We start from the raw sequence: 21,561 nt of genomic DNA on the forward strand, positions 1-21,561 counted from the left end.
GTCAAAAGCGGTTTTGGACCGGCTAGAGAACAGCGATAGTAAGTCAGAACCACTTGCAGAATTGAGTGATGATTTGTGGGGGAAATTCGTCATCAGACACTGAAAACGATTCTGCGATTTTGCTCAGTGATGTGCAAACTTGGCGCTGTATTTCACATTTCAGTGTTTTTGGTTTGATTATATTATTGAATTAAATGTATTATTATTATATTATTATTATTATTATGATGATTATTTATTAAATTACAATTTAGTGTTTCACATTTTAACATACCCGAGATGTTTACTAGACTCTTGTTCGGACAGATTTCAGTGAGTTATTCCTAAAAATTACAGGCCTACAATAAAAAAATACATATTTCCATGCAAAAAAAGTACCGCTTTGAGCACAGAAATATGGACATAATCAGGTCGCTAAGGAGGCTAAAAACACCCAGAAGCGCGGTAAAAATGCCTATGCGTTTTTGCTGCGTTTTTGAAGCAGATTGGTGTTTAAGTACCTTTAGAGCCAGCGGGGGACAAATGCAGCTTTGATCCGATTCACCTAGGTGAATAGCTAACCCATACTTGTCTTTTAAAAGGATTTTTCAAGTTTGCATAGCTTTTGTACTTTAACTGTTTCGATACCGCAATACGTATCCTCGTATTGAAGAGGCTATACTGGGATGATGGTTATGGGTTCAACCATGAACCGATATCTATTTTTTTTTTTTTTTTTGTGCTGTCATTTCTCTTATGTAAAAGTAGTTGGACCCCAGATCTCTCCATAAAGAGACCTTTCACTGCCTATGGTTGTCACATTGCTTGTGACAGCAATAAAACTGCTAAAAACAATTGAAGAAAACAAATCGAGGAAACGTTGTAAAAATAAAATAAATAAAAGCCCCTCTGCCGGCATTCCCCCACATGCCCCCCTGCACATACTTGCATGCAAAGGTGAACGCACGGGTTGGTCTCGCACTCAAAACGCAAACATCAATAACCAAACATGAGGATTTGGCACGCATGTCAGAGCAAAACCGATATAATTCTAGCACCAGACCACCTACAGTGGGGATCGAAAGTTTGGGCACCCCAGTTAAAAATTTGTATTAATGTGCATAAAGAAGCCAAGGAAAGATGGAAAAATCTCCAAAAGGCATCAAATTACAGATTAGACATTCTTATAATATGTCAACAAAAGTTAGATTTTATTTCCATCATTTACACTTTCAAAATAACAGAAAACAAAAAAATGGCGTCTGCAAAAGTTTGGGCCCCCTGCAGAGTTAATATTTTGTACTGCCCCCTTTGGCAAGTATCACAGCTTGTAAACGCTTTTTGTAGCCAGCCAAGAGTCTTTCAATTCTTGTTTGAGGTATCTTTGCCCATTCTTCCTTACAAAAGTCTTGCAGTTCTTTGAGATTTCTGGGCTGTCTGTCACGCACTGCTCTTTTAAGGTCTATCCATAGATTTTCAATTATGTTGAGGTCAGGAGATTGTGAAGGCCATGGCAAAACCTTCAGTTTACGCCTCTTGATGTAATCCCCCGTGGATTTCGAGGTGTGTTTAGGATCATTATCCATTTGTAGAAGCCATCCTCTCTTTAACTTCAGCTTTTTCACAGATGGCATCAAGTTACCATCCAAAATTTGCTGAAATTTTATTGAATCCATTTTTCCTTCTACTCGTGAGATGTTCCCTGTGCCACTGGCTGCAACACAACCCCAAAGCATGATTGATCCAACCCCATGCTTAACAGTTGGACAGAGGTTCTTTCCATTAAATTCTGTGCCCCTTCTTCTCCAAACGTACCTTTGCTCATTCCGGCCAAAAAGTTCCATTTTAACCTCATCGGTCCACAGAACTTGTTTCCAAAATGCATCAGGCTTGTCTATATGTTCATTTGCAAAGTTCAAACGATGATTTTTGTGGCGGGGATGTAGAAGAGGTTTTCTTCTGATGACTCTTCCATGAAGACCATATTTGTACAAGTATCTCTTTATAGTGGAATAGTGTACCACAACTCCAGTGTCTGCCAGATCTTTCTGGAGGGATCGTGCAGTCAAACGTGGGTTTTGAACTGTTTTTCTCACAATCCTGCGAGCTGTTCTGTCTGATATTTTTCTTGGTCTTCCAGATCTTGCTTTTACTTCCACTGTTCCTGATGACTGCCATTTCTTAATTATATTTCGAACAGAGGATATTGACATCTGAAAACGCTTTGCTATCTTCTTATAGCCTTCTCCAGCTTTGTGAGCGTCAACTATTTTCAGTTTCAGTTTTCTAGACAACTGCTTAGAAGAACCCATGGTGCTGATTGTTGGGGCAAGGTCAGATGAGTCTGGGCATTTAAAACCTTTGAGATTGACATAACCTGGTCTTCCCAGACGATGATTGAGAACAATCCATGACACTGGCATGTCTCAGCTTTGCAAAGGGGGCAGTGCATGCTATAAATTCTGCAGGGTGCCCAAACTTTTGCAGACGCCATTTTTTTGTTTTCTGTTATTTTGAAAGTGTAAATGATGGAAATAAATCTAACTTTTGTTGACATATTATACGAATGTCTAATCTGTAATTTGATGCCTTTTGGAGATTTTTCCATCTTTCCTTGGCTTCTTTATGCACATTAATACAAATTTTTAGCTGGGGAGCCCAAACTTTCGATCCCCACTGTATGTTACTTTAAAATGGTAACCTGTAAAGAGTTTCAAAGTGTTGCCTATAGATAATTTAAAGTGTTCCTAAACCCACAACAGTAAAGTCGGTCTCTATATGCAGTAAAGCGTGCTTGTTATACTCACTGTGGAACCTAAGGGGCTAATCCTTTGCATTGTGTAAAAAAGCTGTTTGATCCTGTCTTCTGTGACCCTCCTCCTTCTTCTACTGTCCCCAATCCATCTGCTGATAGAACAATAGAACAGAGCCTTGGGGAAAAGCTGCACATGCTGAATTTGGAGTGAATTGCTTTTTTTTTGTTTTTTGTTCAATTTCATTCTCTTGGGAGGGTGCATGTGATCAGCACAGGGCCAATCGGCGCTGTCCAGACAGAGGGTCAGGGCTTATGCAGCCTCATGGGACAATCTTGGGAAAATGAAAACCCCTCCTACAAGCTTTAAACAGTGGTCTGCTGAACACTGATAGAAGTCACAAGACTGCTGTATACTGCTGATGAGAAAAGGTATTTAGCAGTTTATATTTGCAAAAATAATTTAATTTCCTTGTTCTGTGTACTGTGGAAGACTGGGTATAGTGAATGCAGGGTCCGGGGAGAGCGGATATAGTGAATGCAGGGTCCGGGGAGAGCGGATATAGTGAATGCAGGGTCCGGGGAGAGCGGATATAGTGACTGCAGGGTCCGGGGAGAGTGGATATAGTGAATGCAGGGTCCGGGGAGAGCGGATATAGTGAATGCAGGGTCCGGGGAGAGCAGATATAGTGAATGCGGGGTCCGGGGAGAGCGGATATAGTGAATGCGGGGTCCGGGGAGACCGGATATAGTGAATGCGGGGTCCGGGGAGAGCGGATATAGTGAATGCGGGGTCCGGGGAGAGCGGCTATAGTGAATGCGGGGTCCGGGGAGAGCGGCTATAGTGAATGCGGGGTCCGGGGAGAGCGGCTATAGTGAATGCGGGGTCCGGGGAGAGCGGCTATAGTGAATGCGGGGTCCGGGGAGAGCGGCTATAGTGAATGCGGGGTCCGGGGAGAGCGGCTATAGTGAATGCGGGGTCCGGGGAGAGCGGCTATAGTGAATGCGGGGTCCGGGGAGAGCGGCTATAGTGAATGCGGGGTCCGGGGAGAGCGGCTATAGTGAATGCGGGGTCCGGGGAGAGCGGCTATAGTGAATGCGGGGTCCGGGGAGAGCGGCTATAGTGAATGCGGGGTCCGGGGAGACCGGATATAGTGAATGCGGGGTCCGGGGAGACCGGATAAAGTGAATGCAGGCAAAGAGAGTATTACCCACGCTCAACCGCTAAATGTTAGATTCATGCTGAAGACCGATGCACAAGCCGGGGACGCTCAACTCCCCATATAGTAATACCAAAACAAGAAAACACTGGCAACTCTGAATGCTTTTCTGATTCTTGTTTATTGGCCACACATCATGAATACAGTAAAAGGTGCGAACATGTTTCAGCGTTACAGCTTTCCTTTACAGCTTTCCTCGTAGCACACAATATGAATACAGTAAAAGGTGTTTCAGCTATACAGCCTTCCTCATAGCATTCGGCTGTACAGCCGAAACGTGTCCGTACCTTTTTACTGCATTCATGTTCTGTGGCCAATAAACAAGAATCAGAAGAGCATACAGAGTTTGCTGGTGTTTTCTTATAGTGAATGCAGAGTACTGGGCTTAGTAACACTTCAGTGTTCCGTAGTTTGTTGCCATTCCAAGGGGTGTGTGCAATTGTAAAGAGTGACATGTTTGGTATCTATTCACTCTGCGTAGCATTTAGATAGATGGATATATATATATATATATATATATTTTATTATTATTATTATTATTATTATTATTATTATTTATTTATTTTTTTTTTTTTAATTGGTATTGTTTGTATTCACTACAATTCATTGTACAATTCATTCTAGGGCCTCTGCTTAACCACCACCTCCCGTCCGGCCGTTGTATATAAACGGCTGGCTGGTGGCACTGCAGGGTCAGGTGGCCGTTCATAAACGGCCTCGCCGCCCCCTGCTTGTGCACGCTCCCTTGGAGCGTGCAGCACCGCGATCCGGTGCCCGCTGTGTCCTCCGGACACAGTGAAACACCGATCATCGGACGGGACCTCTGTACGAGGCCCCGATCATGCGATCACTGATTGGCTAATCAGTGATCACATGCAAAGTAGTAAGCACAATCTCACTTCTGACATCATTGCTTACTACGTGTGAAATCTGTAAATGATCACAGAGGTCACATAGTACAGGGCTATTCACAACAGCCTTGTACCATGTGACAAGCTGTGATCAATCACAGCTCACTCAGTAGTTCTCAATGGCTGCAAGAATGCAGACAGAGAGAAAGAGAAATGATTGCTTTTACATCCTTTATGGGTGTAAAAGCAATCGGTGTGTAAAAAAAAAAAAAAAAAAAAAAAAAAATATCACCCCCCACAAAGTAGTAGTGTCACCATGGTGACACTACTGCTAGGGTGACAGTATGTAAAAAAAAAAAAAAAACAAACAAATAATATAAAAAAAATTTAAAGAAAAGTTTTAAAAATTATAATTTTTGGATAACGGAATCCATTTTGGCCAAGATTTATGATGACATATTTATTTGCAAACTTTTATAAGAAAAACACTTTTTTATGAAAATTTTTGGACTTTTTTATTTACATAGCAAAAAAATAAAAATCCCAGTGGTGAATAAATACCACCAAAATAAAGCTTTATCTGTCTCAAAAAAATGGTAAAAAATTCATATGGGTACAGTGTTGCATGACCGCGCAATTGTCATTCAAAGTGTGATAGCACTGAAAGCTGAAAATTGCCCTGGACAGGAAGGGGGGGAAAGTGTCCGGACAGGAAGTGGTTAAAAATGTTTTGGGGTTCTAAGTAATTTTCTAGCAAAAAAATATTTTTACATGTAGGAGAGGGATGTCAGAATTGGGCCGGCAGGCAGGTGGTTGATCTGATGCTGGGCGACCATTTTTACTTTGGTCTTTGTCTAGTGCCTCTAGTTTGGTTTAAAAATCTGGTTTGAGAATGAGAGATAGCAAAATGGGTCTTGCCATTGTAAAGTGCTGCGCAAACTGTCGGCGCTATATAAATCCTGTATAATAATTGATGATGTCTCCTTTTGAAAATGCTGGTTGGCTGGTTGTCTTGCTTGAAAGCTTTGATTTACTGCCCTGGAATACGTTTGCACTTCTGACTTTTCGGATCTGCATACTTGTTCTGGATCAGGGATACAGGAAGCACTAAAGCCAGAGGATCAAGAAGTAAGGTACCGTTTTCAGCAGAAGATCAACAATGGCAGCTCTGTTTTCATTTAACTTTTTATGAGCTTTTGTTGTAAACCAGAGTTACATCTGAGGGTGAAAAATGCTGAATTAGAATTCTTTGGCAGGCTTGTTGCATTGTATTGTATTACACGGTTTATGTGTAAGTGACATGTCATCCTTTTTTCCAGAGATCACAGACTATGTCATGTCCATCCCTTTTGTAAGGCAGCAGATCTACAAGACCGTGGAGAAGAGAGTCCTGAAACTGACCAAGGGCCTGTACCCGGCTCCCCTGAAAATCATTGAGGTATTCACGTCTAGGCCAGTGATGGTTAAAGCAGAATTTTTCTTTTTTTTTTACCATCCAGTGGCGCTGTGCCCCCACTGCATGGATCAGCTGCTTGTTGTTTTTTTTTTTTTCCTAGGGGTGAGAACTAATCTCATACCTGACCCTGCCGATCCTACAAAAAATTGCACTCTCTCACTGTCCAGCGATGGACTGTGCCTGTCTGTGGAGCACGCATTCAACGTGCTGACATCAGGAACAGTCCATTTACAAGACCGCTGGACCGCGGAGGTGCTGAAGCAGAAAGTTCCGGTCTTGTGTGGGGAGGATCGGTAGGTCGGGAGAGTATATCTACGGTGTCCTCTCTCCTGGAACAAAACAAGCATTTTAACCCGTGCAGTGACGGCACATTCTCACTGCACGGGCAAAAACCTTTTTTTCCCGGATTTCTGCTTTAACTTGTTATAGGGGGTATAAATGTGGCCCCTGACAACATCAAAGGGCAGCGCTTCGTATTCAGTATATGTAATACTATGCAAGTGGAGATGGTCAGAGGCTACTGGCGTACTACAAGAAATGGTCACAATTTAGGAGTTGGGGACTGGGAACCATTGTGCACTGAGGACACATTAGAGGAGACCCCTGCTTATTACAACCCCTTATACAGCACTTCCATGTTTGTAAAGTCTATGTAAAAATCTATTGTGCTGCGTTTTGGTCCTTCTCTCAGCAAAATTCATTAAGGATGAGCGGAGAAAAAAAAAAGGATATACAGTTGTGTTCAAAATAACAGCAATCAGACATCACTAACCGGATCAATCACTGTTTTTGATAGAAATGATATTTGTACATGGCAAATAATTTACTATCAGGTGTAGTAGAGTAATAGAAATCCAACAGACCCAACAGTCATGACATGCATGCTGCTGATTCTGTGTCATTGAATCACTCATTGAAAGGGGCATGTTCAAAATACTAGCAGTGTGGAGTTCTATTAGTGAGGTCATTCATTCTTTGAAAAACAGGTGGCAATTATTGCCCTTATTTAACCGTTTCAATACCGTGCAATTTTACACCTTCCTGCCCAGGCCAGTTTTCAGGTTTCAGCGCTCTCACACTTTGAATGACAATTGCGCGGTCATACAACATTGTACCCAAACTAAAATTTTATAATTTTCTTCACACAACTAGAGCTTTCTTTTGGTGGTATTTAATCACCGCTGGGGTTTTTATTTTTTTGCTAAATTAACAAAAAAAGACAAACTTTTTAAAAAAACACGTTTTTCTTTCTTTCTGTTATAAAAGTTTGCAAATAAATAATTGTTCTTCATAAATTTAGGCCGAGATGTATTCTGCTACATGTCTTTGGTGAAAATAACCCAAATTAGTATGTATTATTTAGTTTGTAGGAAAGTTATAGAGTTCACAAACTATGGTATAGATCTGAATATTGATCAATCCTGAAGTACTGACAGCCAATCTAATTTCTTGAGGTCCAAGAATGTCAGAACAGTACAGATATCCCCCAAATGACCCCTTTTTGCAGAGTAGGCAGTGCGACGTACTTCATAAGAGGCATGGCGAGTTTTTTGAAGTTGTATTTTTTTTGTCATAATTTTTCGGAAAATGAAAAAATTAAAAAAATTAGTTTCACTATTTTTTTTTTTTTGTACATATTGTCACTAGTGCAGTACAGCGTCATCATATAACTGGCATGGCGGTGATCAGGGACACTGACTGGTGACAGTATGAAAAAAAATATATATATATATATATTTTTATTATTTTTTATTAATTTTTTTTTCTTTTTTAAGATTTTTTTTTTCATATTTCACCATAGTAAGATTGTACTACTTTGTAGAAGTGATCAGTTTTCTTTTTTTTTTTTACACAATTTTTTGTGATGTGGCCACAGCTAATCACATGACATGTGCATGTGATTAGCTGTGACCATTCACAGCTAGACACTAGTATACAATGGATGGCATGAATGAAGCCATCCATTGTATACAACTGTCATGTGACCTGCTGTGATTGGTCACAGCAGGTCACAGGATACTGGCAACGGGGACAGATACTCAGATCTGTCATCGGCCGTGACCGAGGTACACGGCCGGTGACAGATCGCGCCGCTGCGCGGCTCTGCAGGAGCGCGATCTGCGCATGTGCGGGAGGACACCATATGGCGTCTACCCGGAATGCTGATGACATTTGCCGGCCGCCATTCGGCTATAGGGCGGGCGGCAAATGGTTAAGGAAGGAAGGCAGCAAATGTTGTACATGCTGGTTACAGTGCATTTCTCCCTGAAATTCTGAGGAAAATGGGTCGTTCCAGACATTGTTCAGAAGAACAGCGTACCTTGATTAAAAAGTTGATTGGAGAGGGGAAAACATATAATGAAGTGTAGAAAATGATCGGCTGCTCAGCTAAAATGATCGCAAATTCTTTAAAATGGCAACCAAAACCTGAAAGACGAGGAAGAAAGCGAAAAACTACAATTGGAATGGATAGAATAGCCAAAATAGTAATGGCAACAATCAGGGACTTATAGCGAGACTGCGATTGTTGCAGTGGGCATTTTTCACTGACACTGAGCCAGTGACACTAATACAGTGATCAGTGCTAAATATATGCACTGACACTAGTACTAGGATCGCTGGTTTGAATCCCAACCATGGCACCACCTGCCTGCAGTTTGCATGTTCTCCCTGTGCCTGCGTGCATTTCTTCTGGATACTCCAGATTCCTCCCACACTTCAAAGGCATGCTGGGAGGTTAATCGGATCCTGTCTAATTTGGTCCTAGTATGGCCCTAGTATGTGTATGTATGAATCTATGTAAGTTATGGACCTTAGATTGTACGCCCCTTGAGGGTTAGGGACTGATGTGAATGTACAATATATATGTAAAGCGCTGCGTACATTGACTGTGCTATATAACTACCTGTAATAAAAAAAATACATAACGCCACTGGCTGGGAAGGGGTTAAACATCTAGGGCAATCAAAGCGTTAACTGTGTGCTAGAGAGTGTTTTAGTGTACTGTTACATGCTTTTACTAAGGGAAGTGATGGATCTTGTTCCTTGTTTTGCAGGGACACATGATCCATCACTTATCCTCTACTTCAGTGGTTCTCAACCTGTGGGTCGCGACCCCTTTGGGGGTCAAACGACCCTTTCACAGGGGTCCCCTAAGACCATCAGAAAACACATATTTCCGATGTGTAAAGAGCAGCTACTGTGTAGAAAGCAGCTACTGTGTTGAAAGCAGCTACTCTGTTAAAAGCAGCTACTGTGTTGAAAGCAGCAGTATTGGAGGTAAAACGACACTCATGAATTATAATTACTGGGTAAATAATTTTGTGGTTGGGGGTCACCACAACATGAGGAACTGTATTAAAGGGTCATGGCATTAGGAAGTTTGAGAACCACTGCTCTATTTGAACAAAGCTCGGCCTTGCTTACATAGGCAGAGCTCTGTTCTGTGCCTCTGCCTGATGATTGGTGGGTGCGAACATGCGGTCACCGGCACTTGTAGATCAGCTATTTCTGTGTTCACATGCATCACGTTTCTATGTGTGATTTTTGCATAGTATGGCCGCCCTGTTGCAGTAAATCTGGTATGGGGCGGTCTTTAACCTTTTGCCAACCTCGCTATAGCCAAATGACAGCTACAGCAGGGCTGTCCAGTTCTAAGAGGGTGTCATATAACATCCTCCCGGAAGGTGCCCTCCCGCACGCCCCCAGTGGCGCAAACCCGGCAATCTCCGTGATCACTGTGTCCTACGGACATAACTGATCACGTGATGAGGTAAAAGGCCTTTTATACCATGTGATCAGCTGTATCCAATGACACAGCAGATCATGCAGTAAATACAGTTGACGATTATCAGCAGCACTTTCATTACGCTGTCACAGCGTGAGGAAGGTACTGCTGATCAGCAATTGTCATAGAACAAATCTGCACTATGATCAGTGCTGCCCGTCAGTGTTGCCTATTAGTGCCGCATATGAGTGCAGCCTCATCATTACACATCAGTGAAGGAGAAAAATTACCTGTTTGCAAAATTTTAGAATAGACAAAAACTTTTTTTTTTTTTCAATTTTTTTTGTTTTTACTGCAAAAAATAAAACACCCAGCAGCGATTAAATACCACCAAAAGAAAGCTTTATTTGTGTGGAAAAAAAGGTAAAGATTTCATATGGATACCGTGTTGCATGACTGCGCAATTGTCATTCAAAATGCGACAGCGCTGAAAATTGTCCTGGGCACAAAGGGGGTAAAAGTGCCCGGTAGGCAAAGGGTTAATAAATGATACCTTCTAGTCATTAGCTTTTTAACTGATTCTAGTTGCAGAATTGTATATCTGTGTACATTATCATAAATGTGTATCGTAATAGCATATTTTCGCCCGTTGAAGTTCTCCGTTGACATCGCTGCTTCCATCTTCTCTCTCTCTCAGGTGGTGAAGACAGGATTGGATACGGGTTCTGAGGCTGGATATCTGGCAGAGTCAAAGGTAAAGTGTTTGCTGAAGTTAAGTCAGTTTGCTAGGTGTAGATGGCTGTTTTAACACCCATGCCAGCTGTGTATTTTGCATTGGTGTCGAGTGTCATAATTCTGCACCAAGTAGATGATAAACACTATTTAACCTCTTCACGCCGGCCGAACGCAAATGTGTGCGGCCTCACGGCGTCTGGGCCTAGACGCTGAGCGGCCGCACATTTGCGTTCTATTAAAAAAGGACATATGTGCCGAGAGCGAGCGCCCTGTGTGCCCTCAGCACACATGTCCGGTACTCACTGGAAAGGTCCCAATCTCCTCTTTCGATCGGGACCTTTCCCAATCACGTGACGCGCATCACGGCGGTCACATGACCCTAAACCCCGCCCCGCCTCCTGGCTCCTGAAACTCATAAAGGGCCGGAAGGTGCTGGCGTGAAGGGGTTAAGGTGTGTGTGTGTGTGTGTGTGTGTGTTTTTTTTTTTTTTTTTTTTTTTTAAATACGTGGAGGTCTGAAGGCAGCTGCTATCTGTTGAGGCGGGGGGGGGGCTGAATGTACCTGTAAAAGTGTACACTGACTTGACCTTGTGTCCTGCCCCTTCGCATGGCACATAGGATTAATTGCCCAGTTCACCCATTTCTGAGATTATGTAGCTGCTGTCTCTGTATCTTCATTCTCCTCTTTCTTGCAGAGCTTTGGTGAGCTAGCAATGACCGGCGAATCAAAAGCTCTGATTGGACTCTACCATGGACAGGTTCAGTGCAAAAAGAATAAATTTGGCGCTCCGCAGAAAGAAGTCAAGTAAGTGTCTGGTCCAAAAATCCTATCTGTATTTCCCTTGTTAAGTTGAATGTAAGGCTACTACTGTTCCCCTTCTGCCTACTGGCAGCAGGGAAAGGGGGATTTGCACACTCCACAAACCCAACTGTTAGCTTTCTGATGAAAGCAGCAGCCATTCAAAGAGCCAGTTAGTTGTGCTTCATCCCTCATGTTAGGGGACATAATGATGGGAGAGCTCATCAGTGTACGAATTGTCATGCGATTTGACTATTCAAATTGCATGCAATGATCAGCAATGGAACCGTTCTAATTGGTGCGACAACGATTTAGAAACTTAGTTCCTGCACTACTTTTGCCAATTCGGGGTGCGACTTGCATAGACATCTGTGCATGAAGTCGCACAGATGTCTATCAAATCTCACTGCCATCCGAGTTTGAAATCGTACCACGTATTATTTATTTCAGGTACTTATATAGCGCCGTCAATTTACGCAGCACTTTACATATATATTGTACATTCACATCAGTCCCTAACCCTCAAGGGGTGTACAATCTAAGGTACTTCAAGTGAAGTCACACGATTTCAAAGTCAGATCCAGTGTGAACCAGGGCTAACTGTCCAAGTCACAAGTTGGTGATGGTACAAGACCTTTAAATTACTAAACTGCAGCAAAGAGAAGAGGTCTCTTGCTTTGCCAGACAGGTGTGTGCTGGGTGTCCAAGCTGAGTAAACCCTAAGACTGGATGGACTGAAATACAGATCGTTTTGCAGGTAAACCGGCTGTATGTGTATTTCCTCTGTGTATTAGAGCAGTGGTCTACAAACTTTGTAAACAAAGGGCTGTTTTACTGTCCTTCAGGATTTAAGGGGGCCAGACTGTGGCCAGTGTGAGTAGAAAATGTCCCGGCATCAGTGAGAGTAAACACTGCTCCATTTGTTGGTTTTAGCAGAAGGAAAGTGCCCCATTGTTGGTATCAACGGGAGGCACAGTGCCCCATTAATGGTGTCAGTGGGAGGAATGGTGCCGCATCATCATTGTCAATTCGAGGAATAGTGTCCCAAGGGCCAGATAGTCAAGTAAAGGGCTGCATTTGTCCCCCGGGCCGCAGTTTGGAGACCACTGTATTAGAGGAACTTTACCCATAACAACTTGGAAAAAAAAAAAATGCTCTTTAGCAAGGAACATACGTTCCACAATAATTATGCTACCAAAATGAGTATGTGCTGTAAGTTGCCTCCAGAATTGTTCCTGTTTTTTCTGGTCGTAGGCTCCCATTTTGCTGAAGCTCTGAGCAGCAGTAAATCTTTTGGCTGTCTGCAGATCAGCCTCTACATTTTCAGCACAGTGCCTTAAAATAGAGAGCAACTGAGCATGTGCAGAGCAGGGGAGAGAGTGTATTGCTGAATTTTAAACAGGAAAGGCACTTATTTTTAATCTTTTACATAGCTGTACTTGCTAAAGGGTTCAGCCTGAAATGATCTAGCAGGACTTAATTTTGTGACTAAAGTTCCACTTTAAAGTGGTAGTAAACTCGTTTTTTTTTTTTTTTTTAATTTTACCTACAGGTGAGCTTATAATAAAGCTTTCCAATTGGTAAAATGAATATCTCCATTGTTTAGGAGATAATTGTTTTTTTCTAAAGCCGGCGTATGTGCTCTGAAGGAACGGCATATCCGTTCTGTTCCTTCAGAGCTGTGTGCCGTGGCACGGGACTCCCACGCACATGCGCAGGAGTGATGTCTTTGCAACCCGGCCTGTCAGACGGCCGGAGATCACGAACATGGAAGAAGGAAGCCTTTTCAGTGGTGACAGCGCACCGCTGGAGGGCTTCGTTTTAACCACCTCCCACCTGGCCAATGTACATAAATGGCCAGGTGGAAGCTTCCCCATTCTGAGTGGACATTCCTGTACATCCCCTAGGTCACGCAGCAGCGTGATTGTGTGATGGCTGTGCCCCTCGGGCACATCTCTGAATGTCAACAGAGTCATGTGTCTCTGTAGCTGTTTCCCTCCGCTGAGCTCTGTGAGAGCTCAATGAGGGGAAGGGGGGATTCTGCAAACTGTGACAGCTGATCTGTGTAGCTGATGCTTTTATCCATTAGTTACACAGATCTGCAGCCATCCCACACTAGTGCACCAAACACCATTTGTCCCTGTCCACATGTCAATATCTGTCTCGGCGTACAGTGCACAAAAACATCTGTTGCAGAGTTTTAGTGCACAAAATAAATAATAAAAAATTTAAAGTACCCCTGTCCCCCTTGCTCACATGCAAAGGCGAACGCACTCATTGGTCTCATACACATATGTAAACCGCGATCGCACCACACGTGAGGTATCGCAGCAAACGTCAGAGCGAGGGAAATAATTCCAGCACCAGACCTCCTCTGCAAATCTAAACTGGTAACCTGTAAAGGATTATAAAGCATCACGTATGGAGATTTTTAAATACCGTAGTTTGGCACCATTCCATAAGCGTGTGCAATTTTAAAGTGTGACACATTTACTTAGTGTAACCTCATATTTTACCAAAAATGTATTTGCGTGCATTAAAATTTTTTAAGGTAAGTTTTGCATAACGTACTAGTATGCGATGCATTCTAGCACATTATGGAATTACCTTGCAGGGGACTTTCCTTTTTTACTTTACTTTTTCCCTTTCCTTTTTCCCCTTTCCCTTTTCCCCTTTCCCTTTTCCCCTTTCCCTTTTCCCCTTTCCCTTTTCCCCTTTCCCTTTTCCCCTTTCCCTTTTTCCCTTTCCCCCTTTCCCCTTTTCCCCCTTTCCCCCTTTCCCCCTTTCCCCCTTTCCCCCTTTCCCCCTTTCCCCCTTTCCCCCTTTTCCTCTTTCCCCCTTTTCCTCTTTCCCCCTTTCCCCCTTTCCCCCTTTCCCCCTTTCCCCCTTTCCCCCTTTCCCCCTTTCCCCCTTTTCCCCTTTTCCCCTTTCCCCCTTTTCCCCTTTCCCCCTTTTCCCCTTTTCCCCTTTCCCCCTTTTCCCCTTTCCCCCTTTTCCCCCTTTCCCTTTTTCCCCTTTTCCCCCTTTCCCCTTTCTCCTTTTCCCCCTTTCCCCTTTTCCCCCTTTCCCTTTTTCCCCCTTTTCTCCTTTCCCCCTTTCTCCTTTCCCCCTTTCTCCTTTCCCCCTTTCTCCTTTCCCCCTTTCTCCTTTCCCCCTTTCTCCTTTCCCCCTTTCTCCTTTTCCCCTTCCCCTTTTCCCCCTTTCCCTTTTTCCCCTTCCCCTTTTTCCCCTTTCCTTTTCCCTTTTTCCCCTTTCCTTCTTCTCCAGCTTTAAAGGGAAACCTCTTTTGGTGAATGTGTGTTTTGTATATTCACCCTCTATCTGTATATCCAGCAGTGTTATTGGCATTATAGCTGTATACACCTCAGTTAGCACAATTGTTTTATAGCAGTGCATAAGTGTTCTAACACTGTCTGTCCTCCTGTTTCCAGAAATTTGGCCATCCTGGGCGCTGGTCTGATGGGAGCTGGTATTGCTCAGGTCTCTTTGGATAAAGGTATCAAGACCATTTTGAAGGATACAACGGTGGAAGGTCTGGGCAGAGGACAGCAGCAGGTCTTCAAAGGGTAAGAGGAAGGAAGGGTTGGGCAGAGGGGAGCAGCAGGTCTACAAAGGGGAAGAGTAAGGAAGGGTTGGGCAGAGGGGAGCAGCAGGTCTACAAAGGGGAAGAGTAAGGAAGGGTTGGGCAGAGGCAGCAGCAGGTCTACAAAGGGGAAGAGTAAGGAAGGGTTGGGCAGAGGCAGCAGCAGGTCTACAAAGGGGAAGAGTAAGGAAGGGTTGGGCAGAGGGGAGCAGCTAGTTTACAAAGGATAGCAGTAAGGAAGGTTTTTTACATCTGACACCCTTTCTTCTTCATCACTTTCTCATCTCTAGTACACAGGTAAATGCTAGACCTCCTAGTTTTTGAAGGTGGTGTGTAACATGGTAAAATCTTCAATCCAGCAATGATACTCCTCTTCACCTATTCTGTGGACTGTGTGGCCCTCGATGATGCTTCACGGAGCCTTGCACTCATCGTGTAATGATGCAGAGTGAGGCTCTGTTGATGTTGTAACGTTACATTGAGTGGCAGGGCAGTGTGGGGACAACCATCTCCCAGTGGGATGGGTTCATAACAACAGCACTTACAGTATGTCCTGAGTTTTTCAAGCTGAATGATGCTGGAGCCAGAAAACTGAGTACATTGAGTGAAAAGAGATTACTACGGGGGTCAAAATCGATTTAAGTTTAACAGATCTCTAGCTAAAAATCATCAATTTTCTGTATTCAAACTTTGAAGGATTAATCTAAAATGATTGCCAATTATACGATTGTCCTGCCCTTGACAAAAAAGCAATGAGATTTTAATTATGCTGACAAATTATGCAGTACGTTAAAGTGAACCCGTTGTTTGCTCATATGAAGCCTTGTGTAAATGTCCCAGAGGAGCTTACATTCTAATGCGGGGGTCAGCAACCAGTAGATCACGGCCAGGTGTCTGGTAGAACAACTCGCCATCCCAAGCATCCAACAAAGTGCAATGCAGAGGGACTATTTGTAAAGTTTGATCTGTAGTAGGGAACAAGAGCCGCATAAGCTGATGCATCCTCGGTAGTGCCGGCTCCTGTCCCATACCCCATAGCAACTGCACTCCAGCTCTTCTCCTGGCTAGCAGTCTCCAGAACGTTGCCAGCAACAGGAAAGAAGAGATCCTCAGGTCATTGTGAAGCAATACACTGGGCAGAATAGTATAGGGCTGCTTTCACACTGATGCTCTGTGGTTTACCCACACCGCAGGTGCAGCTTTTCATAGACTTCCATTATATCCTGCGGGTTTGGTGCACTCTCTGAAAGCACACCAAAACTCCTGAGTGCGGGTGTTTTGGTGTGCTTTCAGAAAGTGCCCCATACCTTCAGGATATAATGGAAGTCTATGGTAAAGGAAAGCTAACCCTGGAAAGTCGCAGATGCACTGTGCTGCCCCCTCAGTGCAGATAAACCGCAGCACATCAGTGTGAAAGCGCTAGGTAGAGAAGACGGTCTGTGAAACCAGCGGTGGTGAGGACATCGCTAGACTGAGGGACAGGTAAGTGTCTGTATTTTAAAAGTCAGCAGCTACAGTTTTTGTAGCTGCTGACTTTTTTTTTTTTTTTTCAGGTGAAACTCCGCTTTATGCCGGCCATACATGGGTCGAAAATGGGCCGATTTTTAGTCCGAAAGAATAATCGGCCGATTTTCGCAATATTAGTGGGTTAATATCGGCGGCTGTTTTTTACGGTTCCTCCTCTTTTGGATTATCGGGCATGTTGGAAAATTCGTGAAAAACTACCAATTTTCGCGTCAATGGTGGTCAAATCGTACTATCGTTTTTACGAAAAGAATATGCGCATGAGCGGTGACCTGGAAGGACTTAAATAGTTTTTGTAATCGTCAGGATTGTTTTCTTTTATTTCAGGTACTTGTATAGCGCTGTCAATTTACGCAGCGCTTTTTATATATATATATATATATATATATATATATATATATATTATAATATATTCTACATTCACATCATTCCCTATCCCTCAAGAAGCGTACAATCTAAGCTACTTATATAGCGAAGTCAATGTACGCAGCGCGTTTACATATATATTGTACATTCACATCAGTCCCTAACCCTCAAGGGGTGTACAATCTAAGGTCCCTAACTCACATCCATACATACACATACTAGGGACAATTTAGACAGGAACCAATTCAACTACCAGCATGTCTTTGGAGGGTGGGAGGAAACTGGAGTACCCGGAGAAAACCCACGCAGGCACAGGGAGAACATGCAAACTCCAGGCAGGTGGTGCTGTGGTTGGGATTTGAACCAACAACCCTAGTACTGCCAGGCGGCAGTGCTAACCATTTAGCCACTTTGCTGCCCATGCCCATCTTTTAAATTTCAAAGCAGGTTCATGTGGGAAAACATGGCCTGTTGAAGAAGCCAGATTTTGGACCATACTCTGCTCTTCCTTTTTTTTTTTTCTTTCTTCTTTTTTTGCTCCTCCAGTGCTACCAAGGAGATGTTGCTGGACATTTTCGTACAATATCTACAGATTTTTCGTGTGTGCAAAACGATTGCGATATTTGTTCCATCAGCATCTCTGTATAGTGGGGGAGGGTCTGAAAGGTCAAAAATGACATCATTACCTGTTGTATGTGATGAAGTTTATGACTTGGTCGGCCGATTTTTGCAATCGTTGGTGTTTACGTCGGTTTAAAGAACAAACGATGTTTCGTTTGTTGGACGACTAACGGCCGATAAACGACCCGTCTACGGCCTGCATTAAGGTAAAATCTTTTTTTACTGCTGCTTCATAATCTAATTGGAGAATCTGCAAACGAGGCACTATTCCTTATGTGGCTTTCCAGCTCCTGGTAAGTGTAGGGTAGAACTGTCCTCTCATTTAGAGCTTGTTAGAGATTAACAATATTCCTACAACATGTAATGATATTTGATCACAGGCAAGTTTCCACCACTGCATATGTTGTCAAAGTCCAAGATCCAACCTGTCCTTCACTAAGTTGGCAAGGCATCCTGGGACTCTGAAGGAGAATCTTGAATAAAAATAATTGCCACTCATGTCTGGGTTCTGTAGTTAAGAACCTTGTACTGTAATCCAGACATGTCCAGGACATCCGTGGACTCCCTCCTAGAACTAGCTGACTGCACTGCAGCTCTCTTTTGGCTATAGCACATTCGGGAACTGGTTAACCCCGCTGGCGGTATTCCTGAGTGTAGCTCGGGGTAAAGTTTCAGCACCACAAGCGGTAACCCCGAGCTACACTCGGGAATACACTGCAGCGTTGCGCCGGGATCTCTTCTGCACTTACCTTGTCCTTCGCTCCCGCGATTTCCCCTCTGCAGTGTCCCCAGCCATGTCCTCCGGCCGATGCCGGCATCTGTCTTCTGGGTTCTGTTCCCTGCGAGCGTCGGGACGTACGGGGGACGGGACTGACGGGAAATTTAAAAATGTGAAAAAGTGACATTCACTAAATACACTTATAAATAAAAACAATGTAGCGCTACTCACATAATAAACAAGTGCATATAAATATATATACCAAGTGTATCAATTAGTGAAAAATGCCAAATCAACTATTGACCAAGTGATTTCATGCAAAAATCAAAACAATTATATGTGAACACAAAATGTGTTGGTGATAATAATTGAAAACAATTGATGCTGAATAAATACAATCTTCAGAAATAATTATAATGACCTAACTCATATGGAAAACATATATATCTCTTTATACAAATCCATTCAGTGTAACTAATATATACAATCACGCGTGCATATAGTGAACATACTATAGTGAAACCACAATACAAAACAACTAAATCTGTGCTCTTAAAGTCCAATATATGCCGATGGTAACACTTAGATGACACACACTTTTGCTGATATTTGTGTGCAAGTGGATATGACAATCCGACCACCGTCTGGATAAGCCTCTCACCTTATAGCTTCGACCCTTGCGGGTCAAAGCGCTTTACTGGATCCTTCTTACGGATCCTCCAAGCCTGCTATCACTCCAAATGGTCGCTCCTTGTCGCACTCAAATCCCTCAAGGGGTCAGCACTCCACTAATGGCTCCTCTCCAGGTAAGATCAAGTGTAGCACCAATTTTTAGCTTTGTTTAATCCACTGCTGCCTTGATTGCACAGGATCCTCACACATACTGCAGCTTCAGGTTAAATGACTTTGTGCCATGCAACTTCCACTCTCTCAATGAAATAGTCCACTCTGTGGCCCATCATGTTGGTGGATTTTGAAGGGCAGGTGAACGCAACTACTTTGCAATGGCCTTTTCATCGTCACCGACTTCCTGAATCCGCTTCTTGTGTCTTCTCCGTTCCGCCTCAATACACTAAAATCACATAGTAAAACATTCCTGTATCAAACCATTTCACATACATTTTGTCCCGAGTGCTTTGTCCGGCGCACTGCCTGCATTTTTACTGTTCTTTCTGCCTGGAAACTGAGAAACGTCCATGGCGTCCAAAAAGCGTCCCTTTAGGTCAAAAGCGGTTTTAGACCGGCTAGAGAACAGCGATAGTAAATCAGAACCACTTGCAGAATTGAGTGATAATGATTCGTGGGGAAATTCCTCATCAGACACTGAAAACGATTTTGCTCAGCGATGTGCGAACTTGGCACTCTACTTCAAATTTCAGTGTTTTTGGTTTGATTATATTATTGAATTAAATTTATTATTATTTTTTATGATTTATTAAATTATAATTTATGATTTCGTGTTTCAAATTTTATCATACCCGGGATGTTTACTAGACTCTTGTTCGGACAGATCTCAGTGAGTTATTCCTAAGAATTACAGGCCTATAATAAAAAAAATACATATTTCCATGCAAAAAAATGTACCGCTTTGAGCACAGAAATACTGACCTAATCAGACCGCTAGGGAGGTTATAGGGTTAATTCACCTTTGCATATGCAGATAAGGGCCACTTGTAGATAAAAACAAACTGCGCATCTCTGACCAAAGTGGAATCATGCCCTTACTATAGATGTAAGCCATTTACGTACCTCCCGAAGCCTAGCTGAAAAGCTCCCAGAGATGGTAACCTTTTGCCCTGCCTTGTTGCTAGGACACTTGTAAGCCACTCCCAGCTGATTGAGACCCCCTTGCATGAGTCCACTGATGCTGTAGTAGAGGAGATAATAGACCCCACATGAGCAGGGGCTCTGAAGTCAATCCGGTGCTGGTTGGGGTGAGCAGTTGCAGTTGGGAGTTGCCCATCCACACTACATTGCAGGTAGGCGGTCCTTAAGTGGTTAATGCTTTTGTGTCAGTGGACGAATCTTTAGATAAGTTGTGAAAACTCTCAAAATCCTTTGCTAGTACAGTATTGGAAGTAAAGGCCTTGTAATTATTTATACCTACAGGTAAGCCTATGATAAGGATTCCCTTGTAGGGCCAGTAAATATCTCCTAAACATGCACTCTATAGGAGATATTTACTTCAGTGGCACCGATGTCACATGCACACTGCGCTCTCAATTGACGCCACCCTGTGTCGCAGCGATGACTCCCGTACGCAAGTGTGCGAGTGATGTCATCGCGGCTCAGCCAGTCAAAGAGCAGCAGCGAACCCCAAAGGAAGACTGGGTGAAGAATGGCAAACCTGTCAGCGGTGACCGCACTCCACTGGTCAATATATCCTGTCCCTCAGACACAGCGGATCACCAATCAGCGGAAAGAGCCAAAGATGTTGGCTCGGTCATGTGATCAGCTGTGTCCAATCACAGCTGATCACATGTAAATAAGGAAATGTCGGTTATCGCATTTTTCTCCTCATGAGCTGTCACGCTGACAGCTCAAGAGGAGAGGAGAGCCGGTAATTGGCATTCCTCAGAGAGGACATGTACACTGATCATATCCTGTCCTGCCAGCATATTGGAGAGTCTGACCACTGTCCTCACATAAGCAACATCTTGGCTGTCCAAGTAGCCCCACTTGTCTACTGCTCCAACAGGAGAGGCTCGTAGAGTGAGGGCACTGTTGATTGAATCATTGTGCATGGAGGTGTCAGACCAGTAAAAGTAGTGGTCCAGCACAGGTTGTGTGTTGTTTTTTTTTTGTGCTTTTTTCATTTTTTTGTTTTGTTTTTTTGAGTTGTTTTTTGAGGTTTTTTTTTAGTTGTGTGGGGTTTTTTTTGAGTTTGTGTTTCTTTTTGAGGTTTTTTTTTTCATAGATATTACTATGCAGCCTGACTGCATTACAGTAACAAACAAAGAGGGTGCAATGGGGCTTTCACTGTTTAGAAGATTGTACACCTCTCCAAACAAGCTGTGTGTGCCTTGTTTATGTGATGCCATTGTCCTCTCTCCTGCAGCCTGAATGACAAGGTGAGGAAGAGGACTCTGACCTCCTTTGAGAGGGACAGCGTGATGAGTAACCTGACGGGACAGATGGACTATAAGGGCTTTGAGACCGCAGACATGGTGATTGAGGCCGTCTTCGAGGACATTAAAATCAAACACAAAGTGCTGCAGGAAGTGGAGGCTG

The 21,561-nt window shown here is 43.3% G+C and overlaps 1 protein-coding gene across 1 annotated transcript in view; it reads left to right on the forward strand.

Moving 5' to 3' along the window:
- Window positions 1–21,561, forward strand: part of HADHA (hydroxyacyl-CoA dehydrogenase trifunctional multienzyme complex subunit alpha) — an 84,610-nt gene that overhangs the window by 41,892 nt on the left and 21,157 nt on the right. The window contains exons 9-13 of the mRNA XM_089655654.1: window positions 6,122–6,240; window positions 10,683–10,739; window positions 11,415–11,524; window positions 14,950–15,084; window positions 21,389–21,560. Of these exons, the coding sequence (XP_089511780.1) occupies window positions 6,122–6,240; window positions 10,683–10,739; window positions 11,415–11,524; window positions 14,950–15,084; window positions 21,389–21,560 (593 nt within the window). The remainder of the gene's footprint in view (window positions 1–6,121; window positions 6,241–10,682; window positions 10,740–11,414; window positions 11,525–14,949; window positions 15,085–21,388; window position 21,561) is intronic.

This window comes from Staurois parvus, unplaced genomic scaffold, assembly GCF_062004578.1.
Source record: "Staurois parvus isolate SC_StPar_1 unplaced genomic scaffold, SC_StPar_1.0 ptg000860l, whole genome shotgun sequence".
Taxonomy (NCBI): domain Eukaryota; kingdom Metazoa; phylum Chordata; class Amphibia; order Anura; family Ranidae; genus Staurois; species Staurois parvus.